General features: G+C 36.7%; 1 protein-coding gene across 13 annotated transcripts in view; it reads right to left on the bottom strand.

Annotated features, from left to right (window-relative positions):
- Window positions 1-19,187, bottom strand: part of LOC129780179 (innexin shaking-B) — a 139,704-nt gene that overhangs the window by 20,316 nt on the left and 100,201 nt on the right. For 12 of the 13 annotated variants that reach the window (XM_055788175.1, XM_055788176.1, XM_055788178.1 and 9 more), the window contains 4 exons: window positions 6,419-6,573; window positions 6,289-6,353; window positions 6,059-6,225; window positions 5,538-5,716 (listed from right to left, as the gene is read on the bottom strand). In XM_055788175.1, the coding sequence (XP_055644150.1) occupies window positions 5,538-5,716; window positions 6,059-6,225; window positions 6,289-6,353; window positions 6,419-6,573 (566 nt within the window). Of the gene's footprint in view, window positions 1-5,537; window positions 5,717-6,058; window positions 6,226-6,288; window positions 6,354-6,418; window positions 6,574-11,110; window positions 11,829-19,187 lie in introns of all 13 variants that reach the window. The other variant, XM_055788185.1, reaches the window with a different exon arrangement.

The raw sequence follows: 19,187 nt of genomic DNA, 5'->3' as shown, positions 1-19,187 counted from the left end.
CTCGTAACACGTAGTTTAATGGCGTGCCGTTTATTTAGTTTCCACCGTAAAGTGTATTCGAGAATCAGGCCCTATATCTTCAGTTTAGGCGTGAAACTCGCGTGGGGGTGTATCATTTCAGTGAAAATGCCATCACTGCATCTGACCATGCGAGTCGGAATACTAGGAAATCCTTGCAAAGAGCAATCGAGAGTGTATCAATATAGATGAAGTGGTGGGGTTCACGATCTCTAGAGAAAACATTCTATCTCGATAAAAAGATGTGCTAGAAGCGATTCGAAAAAAGTTATCGTGGAAGGTAAGGCCATCCACGGAGAGATAAGTGCTAAATTCCTCGAAGCATGGATGTGGCAAACAATGTCAAACGTCGAAAATTGAAAAAAATGAATGAAATATTTAAGGTAACCTAACCATGCACTGACAGTTTCGTAGAACAGACCAAAAAAATATTTTATGCATCCAATAACTGAATATTTGCTTGCCATGTTTTCTGTCGAATATATTTGATCAATACACGTTGGTCAAATTTTATCAGTCAAAAAGAGTCAAATATTTGGCTTTGGTGAAACAGTGTATGAGTACCCTAAGCTTTATGTTATAATGGTCAAGAATGAATAATCTGAACGTTCTAACAGGAAGGCGCGGGATTCCCTTTGTAATATTTTCAGAAGTTGGATGGTTCCTAGTATAGTGTGTGGTTCCACGCTGGTATAGCGGATGAATATGTTAAGATGCTAGTGTCCCCCAACAAAATTGGAATCCACATAATCATTATAGTAGTCCCACAAATATCCTATTAACTATATTGGTGAACTCCGTTTGATTCAGTACATTTAGTACTTCTCTTTGAGATTAGAAGACCCGAAAGCAATTTCTAAATATTGAAATTTAAATAAAAATTTTTACGTCATGTTATTTGATTATTAAAAACGCGTAGTCCTGCCTTTATTTAACCATTTTGCAATTCATTTCTTGTATTTAAAACAAAACCATTATAATATAAAATCGTCATAAATAAATAAATAAACAATCAATCAATCAGTTTTCGTTCAATTTGTTCCACAATTTGGGCAAACGTGTTACTCTATTAGATATAATACATATTCGGTACGAAAAAGTAAATTTTCATTTGTAGTTGTTATTTTAAAAATTTGTTTATTCCACCCTGAAGATCCATTATTATTTTCGCTTCCCGAACGACGGAACACGTAGTCAATACCGTCTCAAATACATGCTGTTCTTTTCAGCTTCAGAGATGCCAGATTTTTAATGTCTTCGAAAAATATCAACAATTTATTAAAATGTCAAAGAACCATGTTATTTGCAATCGAATATTAAATAAGCCTGTGTACTTCTGTGTCCGAGTGATTAGCGCCAGGGATTCGAGTTCGTTTCCTTTTCTGGTCGAGAAGGTTTTTCGTCTGAAGAAATTTCTTCCGACATGCACTGTGGTCACTCGTATTGTAGTGCTTACCACACAGAAAATTGAAGTTTTGAGGAGCTAATATAGTTTGTTTCATGCTATTTTGACAGTTACAATTGAAATAAAAATCTATTCATCGCAGTCAGTGATCGCTGCGATTCAAGGCGTATTATTTGACATAGAAAAATATCAAATAATCAGTAATTAGACGCAAGCAATGCTGCGAGGAGTGTGATCGGAATGAATCGCCACACTAAACAACTGCAACAAAAACAACCGTTTAGAAAAAGTCATCATGCCTCACATTTCTATTATAAATCTATTTTCTCGTTTTCGTTTTTCGAAATTTATTCTGAGGATAATGTAATAGGGAGAAAGTCCCCATTTAACGAGGATAAAGAATCGAGGCGGCCCAATTTCTAGCCTACTACATTTTTTCTGAGTGTTTTTTTTCTGTTGCAGTAGTTTTCTGCGGCGATTTATTCCGGGATTCTGCGAGGAGAAAGCTCCTCTATGAACGTTAGCCCATGTAAACAAAATACAATTATATGAAATGTTGAGATCAAAAAATCCCGAATTTTCAGCAATATCGAGCGCCGGCTATGTCAGCTAGTATAATGCTCTCAAATGTTTGATGATTATATGTATTGATATCAACCCCGTCATAGGTGGCCATGTTTTTGGTGTAAACATCTCGAGAAAAAAAAATCTGAGATGTATGCAGTTTTGAATCCGTTAAGAGTCCTACTAACATCTCTGAAGTGTAGACACTTTTAAAGTTTTGTACCCTAATGGGCACCTTACACGATCAACCGGATTGACAATAAGTGTCTTCAATATCGTGACAGCTAGGCTTTCAACATCTGATCTAACCTCAATCAATATTTTTCCACCTTACACGGTCAATATCGCCCTCAACCCGAGACAACGAAAATATCCGCGATGGCTAGTGGCGACATTCGAGTTTGGGATCCAAACTATTCTCTATCAGATTAGAAGGCTAAACGGCAATTTTCAATTGGTAAAATTTGAATGAAAATATCTACTTGGTATTATTTAAATAGTTGAAGCGCGTAGTCCTAACCTTAACTTAACCTACTTCCTCTGAATTTTCAGATATTCCTACTAAACAGTATTATTATAATATAACGTCAATTTCAGACACAATTTTTGTATGGGATTTTCTCATCACTTGCAGAAAAAAAGTGATTTGCATTCACATAGAATACTAATTTGATTCGTAAAAGTTAATTTTCATTCATAATTTACACTTTAGAATTCGGTTTTTCTTCTCAAAAATACATCATAATACTCGTTTCACAAATACAGACTGTTCCTTTCAGTTTCAGAGATGCCAGATTATTTTAGTTTGCGAAAATATATACAAGTTATTTTATCTGCAAGCAAATGTTTTTATTCCATAAATGAGACTATGACAGTAGAACCCCGATTATCCGCGAGCGGCTTCGTGACTGCGAGTTCCATAGTAAATCAATAGGCCTTTCCGGAATTTGTTAGTGAGTGGTAGGCCCATGCTCATTTGTTGTGGTCATGACTTTTACATTATTTAGCCACTGGTGTACACGACCTTATAGATGGATAGTTGATTGATTTTTGTATTGATAGAACATAGTTTTTATGTTGAAACATCTCTTTTCGTGTTTGCATTTTTTTGTCCTTTAATGGGTCATCGCGATATTCGTTAATCGCGGTGAGTTTGCCCGACTATTCCGCGGATAATCGGGATTCTACTGTAGCTTGAATTAACACATGATGTTTTTTTCATCTGTGATTTCCCCAGATCTTCTCATTCTCCAAATTTTATAGCGGAGTGTGAAGAAACACACAACCCGCTCACTAGCGCAAAGAATGACCGAGTTCAACGTTAAAAAATTCCTAAAACGTTGTTAAGTTTCATCCACTCTCTCACCATCACATTGTCAGTTTACTTTGAAGTTTTGATTTGTATCGTGAAAAGTACCGTATTTTGCTATTCAAAGTATCGGTTTTCCAAACCAAAAGCTTCCATTTATGATTCCTACAATTTCAGTAGTTTATAAATTTTAATTGCAATCGCAAAAAAGACTAACAAAAATTAAATGTGCGCTTGCATATCTGGCAACTCACTCTGGAAGTCCGTGAGGTAAAACGTCAACATCATGCATGAAATGAAATGTCACGCTATTGATGCTCGAAAATCAGAAAATCCGGCCATGTTCAGCTGTCATTATGCTCTCAAATGTCATCATATTGTCAATAAAGTTGACCGTGTAAGGTCCGCTTAAGATGATAATACCATTTGAGCACATAAGGAGAGATAGGCAGTAGCAAGGCGTTATACTATAGGTGGACCGCAATGTCAAAATTGCTGTTCGGCCATTGCTCGTGAAAAAAAAAATTGTTTACAAAACAAATCGTATATTTTGGTAACAAATACATTCGTTGGCAAAACAGCTGCTCGCGCTTTACTGTAGCTAGGTAGCTAGGCAATTTTCTGGATATCTATTGTAACAATTTCTCATAATTGCTTCTATTTTTTCAGACATCTACAGTAAGTGGATGAATCATAACAGCGCAGAAGGATGTTTTAAGTATATCTTTTCACTTCTAGCCGCGCAATCAATGCCTTTCTTTCCATGCAAGATGTACTTCTGTTTGGCTCCCATCGGCGAGGAAAAGAGTTTTATCATCTTACGGTGATGATGACAAGAAATAACGCTGATTGTGGCTCCACTGATTTCGCTCAGGGAGGAGGAGAATGCTGTGCATATACCGGAAAGGAGATTACCAGATCCAGAAGATCCGGAAAGGCTGTTACAATTAATTGTAGCGATGATGATATTTGGGATATAAATTAGATTAAGAGAGTGCACTAATTTTCACGAATATATATTTGATTATTTTTTCCTTCAGTTATTTTCCTCGGCGAGTTGATATGAAACCATATACACACAACCAAACAAAAAGTAAATAATTCTGAAAGCTACGTCTCGCTACTCGTCTCATGCCTTGTCATGAAAGTATCAAGAACGAAACACTTATCGTTTCAGCATCTTGGGCAGGAGCAGGACCTTGATTGAAATCAAGGCGTTTATATCAATGTATAACAGGTGAAGCAACATCATCACTTCAATAAGAAGGGGATTACGGTTTGTAGAGCGGGGGGTTGTTTGTTTTGTTATTGCTAGGATACGCCATTTTTGCATTTCCACATGCGAGAGTAATGGAAATGAGAATGAAATTCTACAAAATCATCCCGTCTTTTTCTCATAAATTCTCGAAATCCGAACATAGTAGGCATCGTTCGAATAAGAATCGTAGCAGTTTGTAGAGAGCCGCCGGCAGCGTTCGGATGCTGTTTGTAAACAATACCGACAGCAATTCCAATATGGCTGAAAGTGCATTTCATATGATTGTTTCACCTGGTATATATAGAGGCGCCTTGATTGAAATGTCTCTCGATCCATGACATACTCCGACGGCTCTGCAATACCGTTTATTGTCTTTTTTCATAAAAACATCATCAACAAGAAATCAAGTTAATCTCAAACGACTACAGAATAGTATTATTTGGAATCAGCCTTGTTTTCAACTATTTTGTTTCCACATTACTTGAAATTGAAGAATAAACAACGTTTTTGTAGCCACACGGATCGCTATCGAGAATAACACGCGACTGTTACGAAACAAGTTCGGGAATCGAGCCATTCATAACATCACACGATAAATAGGATGTCATTTGTTCTCAAAACAATACTCAAAATATTGCATGATCGAATGGTTTTCAGAACATGTCACTTTTTGCGATCAGTTGAATCTCATCGTTGACTGCCTAGAAATAATAAATCTAGTTGGATGAACAATCGCCAGCCATTCGATTTTGTCGCACAAACCGTTCCCATTTGCTATCGGAATGGATGAAAGGAAATATTGGGCTATTCCCTATACGGCCAGCTAGGGATATTGAAGTTTGACTCCGAAGATATTCTTAACCATGATCAAGGCTTGCAAAATTATATACATACTCATATAGAACATGTTTGTAGGTGTTCCACTCAAGAATATCACTTATGCTGAAATAGTACTAATTATTATAATAAGTTGTGTTACTCACCTAAACCTTAATCTTAATAAATACACTCGCATTCGAGGCGAAAATATAATAATGATTCTATAACATATCGTTAACGTCGTGAGTATCGTAAGTATGATAAACCAAAACCACAGAAATATGTAGATTTTTTCGTTGACTACATTTAACGGAAGAATACATATAGCGTCGTGTCGTTCAACCTGAAAAAATATATATGTAAGTTTTCGTTATATCTTATGTTTTATATATAATGGTCGGTGGGTAATAATTTGTAAGAAAACTCCGTGAAATTGGCAATTATAAAAACAGAATAGAAAAAAGAGACAACAATTCATGATACTTATTCTATAGTTATTCTAAATTGTTCTACGTTCTATGCATTTTTTCATGTTCCTGTGGCCAAGTGGTAAGCATTACAACATATCATGCCCGGGATTCAGATTCGATTCCCGTTCAGGAATCAAAATAAAAATTAAAATTCAATCTCATATTTCGCAGAGTTTATCGGGAGTTTTCTCTGACAATAAGATCTATGTACTTACTTCACCACTAACGCCATACTTGTAGAATGTGCACTTAGTCATCCTTGGAAAGATATAAATCATAGGATCCATTCTGTCTTCCTGATCCGCTTCCATATGCGCTATAACATCTAAACCAAACGTCATAAATTCGCCATCAAAAAATCGATTCATTAGAAACATTTGTCCTGTATAGTGATAATAGAAGAGAAATGTTATTCCATTATCATCATGATTACAAAAAAACCTACCTATCACATTCACCAATGATAAGAATTCACATATGTAATATCTATACGCCCACCAGTTATGGTACCTTTAAATACAACGGATATCAATCATTGATTTGGCAAAAATCATCCTTTTAATAATGATAAGTACCTCAAGTTATCCCATAAATAGTCGAGAAGCAATTTTTTCTTTTGCTTCTTCTCTATTTCCGAGCATATACCTATGTCTAGGTCCATCATAAGGGCATGTATTTTACCTCCTTCCCATGATTTCCACAGCCATCGTGGTGTGTAAAAAAGAATAGCCTATAAAATGCAGAAAAGTTTGTGTATTTAGTAAAAAAAACAACAATTTACACGGATTATTTTGAAATGTTAATCGATTTTATGAATGAAATGCAAAATGATTTCCGATGCTTCGAGGTAATGTAAATAAAAAAAAATATTTCATTGCCTAATCTAACTTTGAAACCCCTGATCACTACACCTGGAATTGAATCCAGGCTAAATGGGATTGACATGTCAAATGGACGACTGACGATGCTGATTACGTTTTCACAGATGTTTTGGTAAAAGACTAGATAAAGCGCACCATAGGGTACCTATAGGCATGAATTATACCTCATTCGTGGTCCATTAGCTTCATGTCCAGTAATTCCAATCCCTACCTCCCCGCGGTGCAGATTGAGATAAGAATGGTTGCTCTTAAAAAATAAAGTAAAGATCGGATAACCAACCCCGGTTGGATCTTGGTCGTATATTGACAGGGAAAAGAGAGCCTATCTGAGTTTCTGTTTTGGTTGAAGGTGAGGCTCAAAACAGCGTATATCCATCCGTAAAAATGAAACGCACAGGAAAATTTGCAAAGAAACTCGAGACAGGACAATCGGACTAGACCCAAGCAAAGAATACGGACGGTAAATTGGCGACTCGGGACATGTAACTGTCCATGGAAGTGCATTGTGTTTATCACTGTTTGCATATAGCTCGGACGTTTACCTCCATGGTCTGGTTTCCTTATTCTTACATGTTCTTTCGTGGCGGACAAGGTGAGTCGAAGCGTATTAAGAATTATTCTACGTATTCCGACAGCAAGCAATTATCAGTTAATAGAATCGAAGGAGAGGGGATGACTTAGAAGTTGACACCCAGTTGAATTAAACGTTGATTGAGATTTTGAGGTAGGATTACATCTTTGATTTGTATATAGGGGGTCACACTACATAGAAAATAAAATAGGGTGTGTAACGATAAGTTTAAGAAATTTCAGACTCATATCATGCGAAATCTTTTTTACGATGCATGTTAAGATATATACCATTAGACGGAAAATATATCCAGCACTGTTTTTTTCGCAGTGGACATAGTAGAACAAGTGAACAATTGAACGAATAAAATAAGATTGTTCTGTGAGCAAATGCGAGAATAAATTCTTGAATAATTCATGAACATTGTATGCAACACTGAGCTATGTGCAATAATTGCATATAACAAATGGTTCTTCAGGATAACCGTTTGGAGTTTTGGAGAAGATCTCATTTCAGTAGCAATTATTCCCAACATTCACAGTCATACGTCAAACTCACGTCCGTGCCTCCTGGCACTGACCTTTCTACTTTTTATTAAAATGATTGTTGTCCAATCATGCTGAGCTCAATCACTGTGTAAGGGAGTTCATGTCGCAAATATTCTCTTTTCGTTATCCCCTTCGTTGTTTCTATTCTAGTAGTTGCATAAGTTGCCCGTTTTTGACGGCACGGTAAGGTAAGCACACAGATGGACAGAACAAATGTATGGAAAAGTTGTGATGCTTCCAATTTTTTAATCAATTTAAAATTTGGACTGTAATGTATAGCATATCAAACAAATTTTAGAGAATTTCCGATTCGATTGATATGCAAATCGTCAAAAACCGTTAGCAGCAAAAATAGTAATTAACGTTAATTCTATTTCATAAAAACGTGACCTGTTTTCTGATTTGGCACCCTTTATGAAATGAAAGACGTAGTCCTACGTCAAAAATAGTACCCATGAACAATGTAGTGGAGTCTAAGTAACAGCTGTTAACTTGGACTCCACTCTATCGTCGGAGCTATATCGGAGAAAGAGCGAAGCGGAGAAAAATGCAATACGAAAGGCAGGACTGGGGGTTCTACCAAAACCTTCTTCCCATGATATATCGGATATCAAACGCGTTTTTTCTCGAAACTAGTTTTATCAAACTAGCGTACACGATATATCTAGTTCTACTGAACCGATTCATGTCCAATTTATATGGATACAATCTGCAGCCTCTGAAAAAATATATTTTTGAAACTTTACTATTTTTAAAAAAATCAGAAAACGTAAGAAAAAACGTTTTAAACCCTATTTTGTTTTTCAAACGGCTGCCATTTTATTAAAAAAAGATGTTTTTAACTTGTCCGAGGTTCATGCGATAACGGCATCTTTACTGATTCAGAATATGTTGGATTGTTTTTGTTTCAGATAATAAGAAGCGCTGGAATCGCGTACGCCATGGCACAAATTTTTTTTGAACCCTCATCAGCTCTTAACTATTCTAGTTTTGAATATTTTTTCTCCATTCAATTTTTGTTTTATTGTTAAAAGATAGATGAACAAATTATGATATAATGGATAGTAGAAATATTCTTTGTTTTATTTCTACGGAACTCGAAAAAACGTCCGAAATTCGTGTCTTTACACTAGAATACCCCTTCAAATTTAATGAAACAATTTTGGACAAAACCATCTTTTTTTCGCGATATTACAAAACAAACGAAAATATCACTTCTATTCGTCTACGTCAACGTAAATCCAAAAATATTTTTTGCATACTGCAACATTGTAGGGGAAGTTGGGGTAAATCCGCCCGACAGGGTAAGACGGACCACTTCTAGTTTTATCAGAAATCCTCATTATTTTGATAAATGTGCTACGTAAGAAGTATTAATAGTATATTTTTGTCATTTCGAAGCACCTTGCAACACCTGAGCGCACAAAATGTCAAAATTGTAACAAAACAATGTTTTCGTCCATGGCGGTTGCAAGCGATCTAATTTTCAAGGCAACCAAAATAAGGATGTTCCCAGCAAAAACTGTATATTCCGTTAGTTGCCAGTGGCCCAGACCTTTTTTGACGGGATAAAACCACCACATGTTTGGTTTGTATGGTTTCCATATCAAATAAAACAACAACAAGATGCCTCGAAAATACGTCGTCGTGGATGCAATGGATATAATGCATATGGCTACAAGGGGAGTGGATAACGGCATATCTATCAAGACAGCTTCAGTCAGTTTTGAGATTCCAAGGCGCACCCTTCGCCAACAGATCAAAGGCTATAAATCACCGACAATGATGCTCGGATCCATTAATCCAGTTTCACCACTGCTCAGGAACAAGAACTGGTGGACCATTTGTTGCACCTGGAGAATCAATTCTACGGCATCACAATGCGAGATGTCAAGGAGCTGGCTGAACGAAACAACATACCTTAACCGTTCAACAAGAAGAAGCAGATAACGAAGCAAGACTTGCTGAATGCTTTTTAAAACACAATCCAACATTATCTTCCGGAAGCCAGAAGGCACCTCCGCTGCCAGAGCTCGGGTCTTCAACAGACCATCCGTCTCTAAATTTTTCAACCACCTAACATCCATTACGTAGAGGAAACTTGTATTTGTACGGTAAATATCGTTTTTTCTATTGTCAACGTTTCAAAAGGGGTTGGAAAGATCGGGAGAGAGATTGCTACCGTCACTATAGATTGACTCTTTACCTTGGTAACCTTCACTATTGGTGTTCTTGTTGGCCCTAATCTACATTTATTTGTTTTTTAATCCTCCCTTCCAGATCTTCCCGAGAGTAAGGATGCATGAAACTTTGAAAAGAGGTGCCTCTGCAGGAACTGCCTTTGCGTGTAATCCGAGTGGTTACATGACACTCGACGTTATCAACGATTTGTTCGACCAAATACCTGGCCGACGGAAGAATCGCCTCTTTTGCTCATTATTGATCGCACATAAAGAACTCAATGTTCACCGAAAAGACTGGAGCAAACCACGTGACTGTCGTTGTGCTTCCTCCGCACTGTGACAACAAGTTACAGCCACTGGGCGTACTTTTTTAAACAAATCGGAACTAGAAATTCCTATTTCGGAGTTATTCAGACTTCACGTAAACAGATTTTGAGAGTTTTTAGACGCACGTTATAGATTCCCAAAATTTGGCAATTTTTTCACGAATCTTTTCTGAACTCTGCACGTACTCTCTGTACGTGGATGGCCTTTTCAGAAGTTTGTGTATAGTTTAGATAACACTGCTCCTGTTATTCTCACTAGATTAAACTGTTTGAAAAAAAGTCTTGGTCCGTCTTACCCCGTCATGGTCCTTCTAGCAAAATAAAAAGTAATATTTCATCATTTCAAAAATTAATCATAAATCGCCAAAAAAAAAGTTATACAATCAATAAATACACATTTTCTTAGTGGTAGATTATTATATACACAATAATACACAGCACAACAAATAGGTAAAATCTTAGAGGACTTTTAACTAAAAATGGTGACGATCGGCGACACAATGGATCAAGTGTAAAAATTGTTGCAATGTTAAATGTACCATATTTAAATATTCAATTTTTTTATTTATAGCGTCATAATGAACAAAGTTACAAAATAACGTTGAATGATATCAGAAAACAAATCTGTTTAATTTAGATTATGAAGCTCTTTATCCATAGTTTTTTTTTAAACAGCTGGTAATATACATGGTACTCATAACTGTTGAAGCTATTCGAAAATTAATAAATGTGCAATTAATTAGTTTTGTGTAACTTACCTGAAAGAATAAACAAAAACACACCCACTGGTAGTATTTATAAAGCTTTTTATCCATGCTTTTTCCTTCGGAATTTCCAACACCCGGATAAGGAACTTCGCTGCCAACTTTTTTCAGGAAGAGACTTTTCAATGCATACGTTGAATGTATCCAACAGTATGTATTCAGTACATCTTCTGGTATGTCTTTTGTGTGGACACAGTCGATGGGATTGCCGACGTACTGCTTGGTTGTTACAATCAGTGAGAATGACATCAAGATCATTACCGTTATGGAGCAATGCAAGCGGAACACAGGTGAATCCGTATTCACATGGTTAATTTTGACTAAGTTCTTGAGGCCACGAAATATATCCAACATTGTTGAGGGTTCAGTCGGTCGGTATAGTTTAAAGATTTTTTATGTGTCGTTTGAATTTGTTGGCTAATAATGCACATCGAACTGGTCCCATTTTGTAATGAATATCTTACATATACATTCAACTATATTTAAAAAGATATTATGGACGGTATAGATTCAGCATTTGAAATGCATGATTTTATCAGCTGTATGACACCATTATTGATTCCTATGGATTCTGTTCTCATTGAGAGTATTGTATGGTTCATAGATATACACTGTTAGCACAAAGTTATTTCTTGCACTGATAAAAGATTTCAACACTTAATTTGCACCATCATGATAACAACGAGATATCAACAGTTAAAATGTATTGAAACTACGTGAGAAAGAGTTATTTAGATTTTTTTTTAGCAAAGTTCATTGTTTCAAAGTGATTGATTGCCATTTTAATGTATACTGTGTTTCATTGTTTGTAGTTCATCGACAGTACATCTAAATGTATTCCTTCGTTCGTTTTGTGAAATCAGCCTTGTGTTGGTCGAAAATTGGTCGCACGAAAGAAGAAAAGAAGCATGAAACAATTAGAGCTGATCTGTAGTGTATATTCAGAAGAAAGGATAGACTGCTTTGTGATAATTCATTCAAAAATATCATCATTCCTAATAAACTATACATCACATAAGTGCAATGATACGAAATAGTATGCTATTTACGTATTTGGTTTCCGGCATGCGTGAATTCTTCATATATTTTTTTTGCTAAAAGTGCTAATTCATATGTGCTGCTAATATCTATAGTCATGTCAAATTTTTGTGACAACGCAAATATTATATAATAACTGCTGTTTCTATTAAAAATTGGCTTTCGTATTAGATTTTGTCGATTTCTTAAGAATATAATGCCGCGCATCGTAATGAGGGCTAAGTATCGATCGAAGGCAGAAAGAGCAAAGACATTTCTCAATCTGCAAGATAAGGCGTCATGCACAAATTACGTAACGCTAAAAATGAGGTTTTTGGACCTCCTTACCCCCCATATAACAAAAAGTAACGCAAGACGAACCCCCCTTCTCCGTATGTTACGTAGCGCTAACATTCAAAGTCGTTTGAACATTTTTTAGCTATTTTTAAGTAATGAGAATACCAACTTAAAAAATCAGATATCTGCACAAGTCGAAATCAAATGTTCAGACGGAAGTTATTTATATACAAGTAGTGACTTCGGAAGAACTTTCGTTAAGTTCATAAAATTTCGAACAAACCGAGATGGAAAATAAATGCTCACATCTGTTGCGATTGGTGCTTTCAAACCATCCGGCGTTTAGCTGAGAAGAACATAAACTGATATAAATTGATGTTGATTCACACAAAAGTAACTACTTCTTCGTTCAATGCAGCAGTTCCTGTCGTTACATTTCACTACTTGCAAAAGGTTTTGGGATGTCCTTACGTGACGAGCAAACCACTCGGCTTAATATAGCACTAATTCCGCTCCGTCGATTTGGAAGTTTGCGGACTTAAGGGGGGACCCGGTGTGGGAGGTCAAAAAAATGGAATTTTAGTTTTTTGCATTTTTGGGAAGCTTATGCCCTCAGAAATGTTTTCCTAAACTGATTTTCCGGTATCGAAATCATTTTCGAATGTTACAGCCAATATGAAGTATGAAGTCACCTCAAGGGATGTACGAGGGTAGTTCAAAAAATAAGTTTCAGTGCCTCAGTTTTCCTCAGTACCTCGCGGAAAAATAAAGTTAGGACAAAGAACAAAATTTTCGTAATCTACGTTTAATTTCTATTTTTCTACATAATCGCCGTAACGTTGGAGTCATTTTTCATAGTGTGGTACGAGTTTTTCTATTTTGGCGCGAAGTGCGTAGCGTCCAACTTTTTGAAGTACGATGTAACTGCGTCACGAATTTCTTCAGTGTTATCGGATCGTTGACCGCCGAACGCCGAAATTCGTTCCTCTACACTAGAATACCCCCTTAAGTGATGCCTGCTTACTACCCATTACAACACGTGCTTTATCATCTTGGCTCAGGAAACACACCTTTTTTGGTCTCAGAATCGAAGTTAGGGGCGCGTGAATTTATCCAGGAATGAAAATGAAATTTTGAAACGTAACGATCACGACACGGCTCTCGTCACAAACAAGGCAATGGATTTGGGAATGTATCGGGAAGAGTGTCTGGAGAAGCGTCTCCTCCCGTTTATTAAGGCTCCCAAAGGTCCGGTGGAGATTTGGTCAGATTTGACAAGCTGCCACTAAAGTCGAAAGGTGTTCCCTGGTACCTTGACAATGGAGTCGATTCCATAGGAAAAGACCTCAATTCTCCAAAATTGCCCTCAATCAAAAAATATCGGGCAATTGTCAAGCGAACATCGAAGAAAGGTGCCAAAGTAACTCGGGATGCTGTAGACATGAAAAAATCGTGGAATAAAATGACCTGAGGTTGACCAACAGAGAGTCAAAACTTTGATGGAGGGTGTCCGAAGAAAAATTCATCAAACACGTAACAATTTTAAAATATTTTTTTCTGAAAATAACAATAAATTATCCATATTTTGATATAATTTTTTGTACCTTCAACCAATCTCGAGATACAACTGGTTTTGTGGTTCCGGATTCTAAATACTTCAATCTTTATCACCACAATGACTCAACGCATGCACATAGTACATCGCACATATATGAAAAAAATCAATTTTCATATTTCAAACAAATCAAGTAATGTTCGCGACCAAAGCACGAAGTTTGAGCAAGTGTTCCAATTTCCCAAATTCCAATGTCCATCCCTATTCTTATCCAGATCCAACCCACACTCCAACCTTCAATAATGCAATGTGTGGTGCAAGACACAACTACAGACAGCAGTATATCCCGACCTATAACATATACAGTGACAAACGAAAAGAATCATTCTCATGCTTTGTATATACCATTCCATATCCAACTTTTGAAAAAGTAGCATCGCAAATAAATCCACAAGTGTTTGGAAGTATTCCTGTGTTTAATTTAGTTAGAAGCTCCAAGTTTCCGTGTGTAATTCTGAGCTACCGCCATCTCCCTCAATGCTGTGATCCACCAAGTAGATGTTGTGTTTTATACTCATGCGTTTTCGTCTCAATACGCGACAAGTTAATTTTGATCAAGTCTGCGTAGTTTTAAATTCATTTCTACATTTCCCCCGATATTTCTTTGTTTAAAATTAAAACGGGAAAGGTAGAAGTAATTTTAATTGTACGAATCAAGGATTAATGGTTTTGTTTATTTGTTTCCTCGAAAAAATACAAAAAGACAAGCATTGTTTCGAATAGCGGTTCTCAATCAATTCATCCAATCGAAAAGATCTCCGCCTCTACTCTACCAGAGCTTCAAGGGATGGCATGATGTGTGATATTTGCGACGTTTGCATGTACATGATATTTGTGACGTTTGCATGTACATGTTCAGATATCATCGAAGCATTTGACCCATTCCATGAGATTATGCACCATTAATCCAGATTTGAAATCATGTTCAAGATCAAATGTAAAGCGTTGTGTGTAGCGCTTTCTAAGGAAAATGAAAAAAAAAATAAGAATAACTGTCACTTTTTCACTTTCAGCTTTTGAAATGTAGAGTATAGCTGTTAAATAGTTCGTTAGTAATTTTTCAATTGACGATTGCTGAAGTTTCTTTCGACAATGCTAGACAGAAAACGTTTTTCATTCCTTTGATCGGGAAATATTGAAAATTAAAAAAAAAAATATTACTCAAATGGAAAATTTTCAGAGCAAAATATATTGTAAGGAAAAATACCACAAGCTCAGGGATCCAAAATTTCGATGTTGAACCACGCTATAGATTTCGTTAAGATTATTTAATAGTTAACTATTAATAACGCGAGAAATGTCAAATAAAAGGTAAATTAACATTCATTTGAGTTATTCAGGAAATACGTTCATGTTTCTTTAACGCTCCTGTACTCGCGTGCAAAATCATAACACGTATACTCGCGCACGGTGTCACAGACCGAAAATTGAACTTCTCTGTAATGTTGACATTGTGTATTTTTCAGGCTTCATTGGCATTTTTTCGAAGGAGAGGGTACGATTGAATGAAAAAACTAAAAAAAATATGTTTTCTTCGTCTTTATTATGTTTTAAAAGTCATCTAATTAAGCCTCCTCAAAATAGAGTAATTTTCGATACTCCAACACAAATAACGAAATTCTAATTTCTCACTGTTATTAATTTAAAGTAAGCAACTGCATATAATTCATGGAAGTATAAAGAGCTATAAAATAGCATAAAAAACGTATTAATCGATTGTGGTTTCATTGGAGTAAGAATCAGACCATATCATAACTGCATGCTCGAAACAAACATATTTTTTTACATTTCATGCGGTTGTTGCGTGTTTTTCGAGTATTTTATGGAAGAGAAGAATGCATAACGACCTTCTAGATAATTACCAGATGATAAAGGTTCTGGAATAGAAGGTTTGCATATTTCTAATACAGGGTGGGCCATTTAAAGTGGAAGCATCTCGCAACCCCATAACTTTTGACAGAGATGTCAGATTAACAAATGTCATACCGCGTTGGAAGCGTCATTTCAGTACAATTTTAACCATGGAACAATACACACCTAAACAATGCGAAATGGACCATCGAAATGGCCAAAAATGAACGTGGCTTTTGGCAAAAAATCATAATGTCTGATGAGGCGCATTTCAACTTGAATGGAGGAGTGAATAAACAAAATGGTCGGTTTTATGCTACTGAAAACCCTCAATTCATCGAAACACAACCTCTTTACGACCAAAAAGTTACTGTGTGGTGTGGCATTTATGCCGATAAAGTCATCGGCCCGTACTTCTTTGAAAACGAAAATGGAGCAACGGTAACCGTGAATGGGGAGCGTTATCGGACAATGATAACCGATTTTTTATTGCCGTTTGTTCGTGAAAATGAATTGGACAATTACTGGTTCCAACAGGACGGCGCTACATGCCATAAAGCGGCTGCCACGACCAAATTATTGCGCGAAATGTTCCCCGGAAGATTAATATCGAAAAACGGCGATTATGACTGGCCACCGAGATCACCTAATTTGACGCCTCCTGACTTTTTTTCATGGGGATATTCAAAATCCAAGGTATACACTGGTAAACCAAGGACCCTGGCTGCGCTGAAAGACAATATCCGACAAGAAATTGCTGCCATATCGGCCGAAACATTGGGCAAAGTGATGGAAAATGCCGAAAAAAGGGCACATTTTGCGGTCAAGGCCAGAGGCGGTCATTTACGAGATATCATAATCAAAAAGTAGTTAGAACAAATCTCCTTGGACCAAAATAAATAAATTTAAAAAAAAAAATTAAAATTCCACTTCTTTACTTTGCTATTGCAAAACCAAATCCTTCCACTTTAAATGGCCCACCCTGTATATTAGGCTGTCAAAAAAGTCCTGCGGTATTTACGCGAGGTGTCGTTGTAAGCGCGTAGTTCTAGTTGTATTCATTGTATCGAATCATACTATAGCTTGTTGGAAAGGTATTTTTGCGTGCTATAATATAGTCCTTGACAGTGTTTTGTTTGGTCCAGTCGTTCGTGAGTTATAGTGTCGCAAATATGGAGCAAAATAAAGAGAAAATGCGACATATTTTACAGTACTACTATGACAAAGGCAAAAATGCATCTCAAGCTGCCAATAAAATTTGTGCAGTTTATGGACCCGATACAGTTTCCATTTCCACCGCACAACGATGGTTTCAACGTTTTCGTTCTGGTGTAGAGGTCGTCGAAGATGCGCCACGCTTCGGAAGCCCTGTCGTCGAAAATTGCGACGAAATCGCTGAATTAGCCGAGAAAGACCGGCATAGTAGCAGCTGTAACATCGGCCAAGAGCTGGGGATAAGTCATCAAACCGTTATTAACCATTTGAAGAAGCTTGGATTCACAAAGAAGCTCGATGTATGGGTGCCACATACGTTGACGCAAAAAAACGTCTTTGACCGTATCGACGCATGTGAATCGCTGCTGAATCGCAACAAAATCGACCCTGTTTCTGAAGCGGATGGTGACTGGCGATGAAAAGTGGGTCACTTATGACAACGTGAAGCGCAACCGGTCGTGGTCGAAGCCCACTGAAGCGGCTCAGACGGTGGCCAAGCCCTCATCAACGGCCAGGAAGGTTCTGCTGTGTGTTTGGTGGGATTGTCAAGGAATAATCTATTATGAGCTGCTTCCCTATGGCCAAACGCTCAATTCGGACCTGTACTGCCAACAACTGGACCGCTTGAAGGTAGCACTCATGAAGAAGAGGCCATCTTTGATAAACAGAGGCCGCATTGTCTGCCATCAGGACAACGCCAGGCCACACACTTCTTTGGTGACGCGCCAGAAGCTCCGGGAGCTCGGATGGGAGGTTCTTTTGCATCCGCCGTATAGTCCGGACCTTGCACCAAGTGACTACCACCTGTTTTTGTCCATGGCGAACGAGCTAGGTAGTCAGAAGTTAGCCACAAAAGAGGCCTGTGAAAATCGGCTATCCGAGTTTTTTGCCAATAAGGAAGCGAGCTTCTATAACAGGGGTATTATGAAGTTGGCATCTCGTTGGGAACAAGTCATCGAACAAAACGGCGCATATTTGACTTAAAACAGATGATTGTAACTAATTTTATGAGCAAATGAAAATTTAAAAAAAATACCGCAGGACTTTTTTGACAGCCTAATACTTTTCCTCTGTTTTCATGGTAAACATGGTAAATGCCTTTTTTAGATAAAAAATAAAGATGATATAAAAGGATTTCTAGGAATTTCTTTTTATTTTAATTTTTTTCTTGACGATATTGTCCATTATAAAAATAAATATCCCCGAAACTGTAACTATTAAAAATTACCATAAGCTACCGATTAGTTTATAGTTTACTGTTTACTATTCTTCAACAAGTGAAATTCATTCTTTCACAAGTGTGTATATGTATGACCATTATATTTAGCGAATAAATAAAACATTTATATTTTGCTTTTGAATGTATGAATCTAACGACGAATATATCGACGAATAGTCAATATATGGATCCGTTCAATCCAGTTAGAAAAGGCACTAAAATCAAATTTGTCAGACCGAAAGTGTTAAAAAAGTGGCATACGGCCCCTTTGTACCAACACGCTAAACGATGACGAACGACGAATAACGAAGCTAGAGAGAATCGCAAAGTCGTAGTGTTGATATTTTCTGAGAAATGAACGAATTATTGATTTCTCGGTCTGACAGACCAATGCGCGAGTATAGGAGTAACTTTTTTGGACAAGTGCCTCTTTTATATTCTAGAATATTGTTGAATGAAATGTATATAATAATGTTAGTGGCGCGGAATATTGATTGAATATAATGCATACGATCATTACCGAGCTATTCTTATTTGATTTTAGTGAAAAATGAAACGAAAGAAAAGTACAAAGAACAAGAAACTTTTTCAAATCCGAAACCTGAAATTATCCATCAGCTCTGCTGTTTTTGTCTCTTCCTATAACCACTTTATATTCTTGGAAGGCCTTCTTAAAGTAGGTAGTAATCAGTTGAGATTTCTATTGCGATCCATTACGGTTGTTCGTAATTTTGATTCACATAACCATACTATAAACGCAATGGTTGCATCGGAAAAAGGCGAAATTCCTCTTATGGCAAAACATTAAAGATATCGATTTATGTTTTTTTAAAAAAAAAGTAATCATGAAATTATCT

Source organism: Toxorhynchites rutilus, chromosome 3 (assembly GCF_029784135.1).
Source record: "Toxorhynchites rutilus septentrionalis strain SRP chromosome 3, ASM2978413v1, whole genome shotgun sequence".
Taxonomy (NCBI): domain Eukaryota; kingdom Metazoa; phylum Arthropoda; class Insecta; order Diptera; family Culicidae; genus Toxorhynchites; species Toxorhynchites rutilus.
The sequence above is the reverse complement of the archived record's forward strand: the minus strand, read 5'-3'. Positions and strand labels throughout refer to the sequence as shown.